The 5,761-nt window shown below is 34.3% G+C and overlaps 1 protein-coding gene across 1 annotated transcript; it reads right to left on the bottom strand.

Annotated features, from left to right (window-relative positions):
• Positions 1-208: 208 nt before the first annotated feature.
• LOC132162428 ((1S)-1-hydroxy-luvungin A synthase CYP88A37) lies at positions 209-5,243 on the bottom strand. The gene is made up of 8 exons (XM_059572669.2): positions 4,972-5,243; positions 3,194-3,677; positions 2,572-2,838; positions 2,393-2,482; positions 1,022-1,097; positions 814-920; positions 553-674; positions 209-305 (listed from the first exon to the last, which is right to left on the bottom strand). Exons 1-8 carry the CDS (start codon positions 5,241-5,243, stop codon positions 209-211), a joined length of 1,515 nt encoding a protein of 504 aa, XP_059428652.2.
• Positions 5,244-5,761: the final 518 nt, after the last annotated feature.

Raw genomic sequence — 5,761 nt, 5'->3', positions numbered from 1 at the left:
CAAAAAGCTTAAATGTAAGGGATGTAAATAAGATTGAAGGCATCTCATCTTTGGAATACAAGGCTAATTAATCTGATTATATATATACACGATAAGTTAACAATATTTTCATACACAGTACTATTGCATAGTGCAAGGCATTTATTTATTAATAAAGCAAGTAAAACGTGACCCAAAACAAAGCATCACATGTACATATTAGTATGGTTTATGGGATCTTTATAATTTCAACGAGGTAGTTGTCTTCGACCATTGATCCCATTAATGAGTAATGTAGTGGAGATTCTGGATTAATCCGCTTGAGCCTGCAGTACTCGTAATAGAAACCATTTTAAGAATAGAAAGGAGTAAATATTTATAAAAATAAACAAACAAACAAAAAAGATACTTTGTTAGTAGATTATGTTAACAAAATTGAAGTAATTCCTTAGTCAACTAACTTTCTAGGGAGGTCTAATAGAGCATATATATGTTGTTCGTGATGATGTTTCATTCCCTTGGAGAAAAACAAGAGGAGAAAGTTGGCCATATTGAAAAGTTGAGGAAACTCACTTGTAGTTAAGGAGAAATAAATGAAGGAAAATGGTTATGACAAGCTTGGACAAGTCCATTCCAGGACAAGATCTGCTTCCTGCTCCAAAGGGAAGGAAAGCCCCTCCTTTGGTTTTTATATTCTATTACAAGAGAAGTAATTATTCAATTATTTCGAGAAATATTTCAAAGAAATAAAAAAAGAAAGAAAGAAAGCATAATATGTACGTACCAAATAATTAGAAAAAAAAAATGTTTTACATATCTAAGAATACCACTTACATCCCATCTTGACGGATTAAAATCTTGTGGGCTTTCATAAGTTTCAGGATCCATATGAATAATTCCAAGCCAGACAAAAACTTTCCATCCTTTTGGTATTGTGTAGCCTGAAAAATTGAAAATAAATAAGTTTTGCCTGATGAGCCATATATTATATATAAACTAGTGGAAAATAAATAGTCAAGAAATATTGGCCATGTCTACTTACCATCGATGCTTATATCGATTTTTGCCTCTCGGAATAACCCTGTGAGACTTGTTATGCGCAACATCTCATCAATTACCTATATCATGAACATAAAATGAAAGTGTTAGTTTATGTTTTGGCACATTCGGTGGTTTGCACGTAATCAAATGAAAATGAGCATCTTGTCCGGACAGCCAGAAGCAGTGTCCAGATAGCATTTTCAGAAAGTTTATTTCGAAGACCTGTCCGGATAGCCAGAAGCCGTGTACGAACAACATTTACAGAAATTCCATTCTACTTGGCCTATCCGGACACTAGGCTTGGCTGTCCGGACATTGAGGGTTTACGCCTATGTAATCCTAGCTGTGTCCGGACACAGCTGCTTTATTGTTGTGCGGATTTCTTTTTAAACGATCTTTATGCACATTGTTATGTATGTATTTAGAGAGCGAATACTATGAGCTAAGAGAGAGTGATAGAGATATCGAACTGGAGCGTTTGTATCTCTATTAGAGTAAATGTGAGAAATCTCATCCTTGTTTCTACGATCAACACTTGAAGCCAATCGGAGTTCTGGTGAAGGAACTCATATAGAAAAAAATCCCCATAGGTTCTAGAAGAACTACTATGCTAGTGTACAAGTGGGTCACTTGTCTAGTACACTGGATTGTCACGACCAAAGGTTTTGCAAGTTGACATTGTGTAATTTCGTGTTTCTTTTATAGTGGAGTGATTTCCTGGGTTTAACTGCTCTGAAGAGGTTTTATATTCAGAGAATTCTCTAAATGGTTTCCTCTTCTTAACCAAATACCTGTGTTCTTTATTGTTCATTACATGTTTGTATTTGGTTGATTATTTTGTGTTAGGTCAGATCTATTTTCGCACAATATTTTGTAAAGCACCTATACAATCCGAATAGGTGTTAATTGCAGTCAATTAAGTTTTTTCATATAGGAGTTTGCAGCTTGGTACATGTATTGAGGGTTTTGCTAAGCTTCTAATTAAGCATGAGCATTAGAAACACAATTGTAGATGGTCTCCTTTATTTTAGAATTTTTTTTGTTTTGTTTTTTTTTTGCAAAATCAATCTATGCATGTGGTTTGCATCTCTATTAAAAAAGAACAAAGAATTAGCTCTTGTAGTTTGAATTTTATAGAATAGATTCCTATGGCTTACTTCTCTATTAAAAAAAGAAAAAATAAGTCATTAATGTCACACACTTCTCAGGTTTGGTCATCTAGAGGCAGTACACACACCAAGCCCAAAAAGTTAATGTTACGTGGCCACTTAGATACATCAGCACCAATAATATATTGACGGGTGACATTCTAATCTAAATTACAAATCTATGGATTATAGACAAAAGGAATGAAAAAGTCAAAACTCCATACCTTGGCAAGATATTGCATTTGTTTAATATCCTTAAAGTTCAATCCTTTCTGGGTAGATGGTCTTCTCTTCGTGATATCCTCTTGTTCTTCCTGGAAAATGGATTATATCAAATTATAAGAAGCTCTGTTGACTTTTGAGGTTTAAACCAACTAATTAAAGCCTCTTCAAAGCTCCATACCTTGGCTTTTTTTAGGGCTTCAGGATGTTCTGATAGGTGTACTATTGCCCGTAGTGTATTAGTTGTCGTGCTCCCAAAACCAGCTGCAAAGAAGCTGACCAGTAAAGCTACGATATCCTCATCTTCCAATTTTTGACCATCCTCATCCTCAACCTCCATTAGCAAATCCATCATATCTTTCTTTCCCTTGTGTTCATCATTACTTTTAGCCGTCATCCTCTTTTCGTCCAAGACAGATTGAAGGACTTTCACCAACTCTTTTTTAGCCTGATATCCATTTAATTAAGCCAGTATCAATCTAACTTGATTCATAGCTGAGAAAAAAAAGGAGAGTCTAATTTGGTTCATAGGATACCATTTGAGAAATGTATATACTTCTATATATGTACAGCTCTCGACAAAAGTGGTTCATACCACCTTCACCTTATATATATATATAAAAGGGGGTGCAAATCATCATGAATCAACAGTATGAATCGCGAAATGATCAACAGTATGAATCTAATTTGGTTCATAGGATACCATTTGAGAAAAATAGGGATGCCTTGAATCGTGAAATGATGTAGTGAATTTCAAAATACATTGTTTTAAGTAAATGATTCATATAACAAAGAAATTTTACCTTGAATGCTTTATGGAAAGCAAATCCCGGGATATCAATGGCCATGGAAACTAGTCCCTCAAAATAGTCATTAAACAGATTCTGTGTTGTCGAGAAAGTAGAATCACTAATAGAACCTATGAAAATGCGCGTCATGGCCTTGACGATAGCCCTCTTCATTTCTGTTAAGAGCTCGAATGGCTTGTTCATGCTAGCCCATTCATCCAAGGAATTAATCACAACGTCCTCTATATGTTCGACATATATTGCTAGTGCCTGGTGTCCGTTGATGGGATTCGCGATTATGCGGCGCAAACGCCTGTGTTCTGCGTTTGAAGTATTTTGTAAGCCTTTTCTCCCTGTTAAAAGATCTGTGGATTTAGGATAACCATGTTTGAAATGCTCCTCATTTGTCAAGACACGCCGACATAATTCAGGCGTGTAAACGACGACAGTTGGGCTCCCTAACAGGTGCATTTTGTAGATGCCTGCACTGTTCCTATATCTGTGTCGCCAACAAAACATTTGTCATTTTGTGATTCTTTTATATGAATACTAGTAAATTTTAGCGAGGAAATAAGATATCACTTGATTAATACGTAATCTGACAATATAATTTTGTTTGAATGGAAGTGATCGAATAAATTGGCTTGGAAAAATTATAAAAAGTTTTTTTTTTTTTTTTTCTTAGTTAAATTTAGGGAAAATTTTAGATAAATCTCTAAATAAAACAGATCACACCTCAAATTTTTTTTTCCCAATTAATATTAATTGCATAAATTCTTTGAAAATGTGAAATCAATTCTTTCGTTGGTTTTCCGTCCAAAATTGTGCCATATGTTAGTGCTACATTAACATTTTTGTTACATCACATTAAAATAATAATTTTTTTATTAAATTTAATTAAAAAATCAAATCTCTAAAAAAAATGAAAAATAAAAAATGAAAAATGAAAAATAAAAAATGAAGGGGCCGCCAGTAGTGGGGAAGCCACCCCCAACAGCTATGGTGTGGCAGCTGGCCACACCCAAACCCCCATGGGGTGGCTGGCTACCACCTCATTCAGGTTGGGGGTGGTAGGGGGCAATCCTACCGCTAGCCATCCCTTCATTTTTTTAATTAAATAATTCAAAATTTATTATTTTACTATCATGTGTCAAAAATCCAAACATGATATTAACGAATGTCACAATTTCGGACGGAAAACAAAGGGAATGATCTATTTCACATTTTCAAAGAACTTATGCAAAATAATAATAATAATAATAAAAAATAATATAATATTGTTCCTCCCTTGCAGGGTTGTAAAGTAACCGAACTGCTCATGAAGAGTTCAAACTCATACTTATCTAAATTTTATTCTTGGTTCAATTTATTTATTAAATGAATCAAACTTGAATAAAATGTTAAGATCATTTATTAAACGAGTCCAACCTATAACATAAGCTTGGCTTAAACTCTACTAGTATTCGAAACAAAGTTATAAAAGTTAGACTTGAACGTACATTTAATATTTAGCTCGGTTTCCTAGTCTCTATCTTAAATGCATATCTAACAATTATTAATATCAGCAAAACTTATAATCTTAAGTCCTCAAATATGGGTGCAAGCTTAGTTATCTAAACGAAAAAAATAAAATAAAATTGGAATATTATGCAATAATAATGACTGCTTTTATATGTGTTGATAAAGAAAGAAAATTGAACCAAAGAAATCGCAAGGAGGCAATTAAGCATGCGTTCATGCAATTTTGTCTACTACTATATATATATAGAGTGGGATGAGAGAGAGAGAGAGACCTGGAGACAAGGTTATAGATGAAAGAGTTAGGGTCACCAGCTCTTAGACATTTCATGAGAGACAACATGTTCCCAATAAAAGGCCATCCCATATCACCCGGTGGGAGAGGGTATGCCATTTCTCCCACCCTGCCAACATAATACCACTCGTTCACTCTCTTGAGAAACCAAAATACAAAAACCCACCCACCCAATAAAGCTGCAACAATCAAACACACAAAATTCAACTCCATCTTCATCAATTTCCTCTCTTCCTCACTCACAATATGCATTCGATGAAATGAACTACATATATATATGGTGGTGCGGTGCCAAATCACAAATTATATACATATATCTGGCAACCAAATTGGTTTATTTTTTATTAGTTGAGGTTATCTTATGGTTGTACTCAGTCATTACAGGACTGGATTTATTAATGCCAACCAAGGCATGTGGGAAACGAGAATCGGGGTTGCTGTAATTGGGATTTGCAAGGGATCCCGATTCGGAAAACGACACCATTTATCGACGTTTATTAATAGAATAATTAATGATGAGTCATTTTGAATGAGGAGTTGTATAGAATGTTGAAGTTTAGATCGACGCAAGTTACATGTGGTTTTAATTAATACTTATCACGTGGGACACTCCTTATATTTTGTAACAAGCTAGTCATGATCATGATCAGAAGGATTGTTAATATAATGATAATGCTGAGAATATAAGAAAGTGACAGTTAATGTTAACTTGTTGCATACAATGCGTCATCACAACGCGTTAGAAATTACAAGCAACTTCAAAACTATTT

This window comes from Corylus avellana, chromosome 10, assembly GCF_965113065.1.
Source record: "Corylus avellana chromosome 10, dhCorAvel1.hap1.2, whole genome shotgun sequence".
Lineage (NCBI taxonomy): Eukaryota > Viridiplantae > Streptophyta > Magnoliopsida > Fagales > Betulaceae > Corylus > Corylus avellana.
This window is presented reverse-complemented; position numbering and strand designations above follow the sequence as displayed.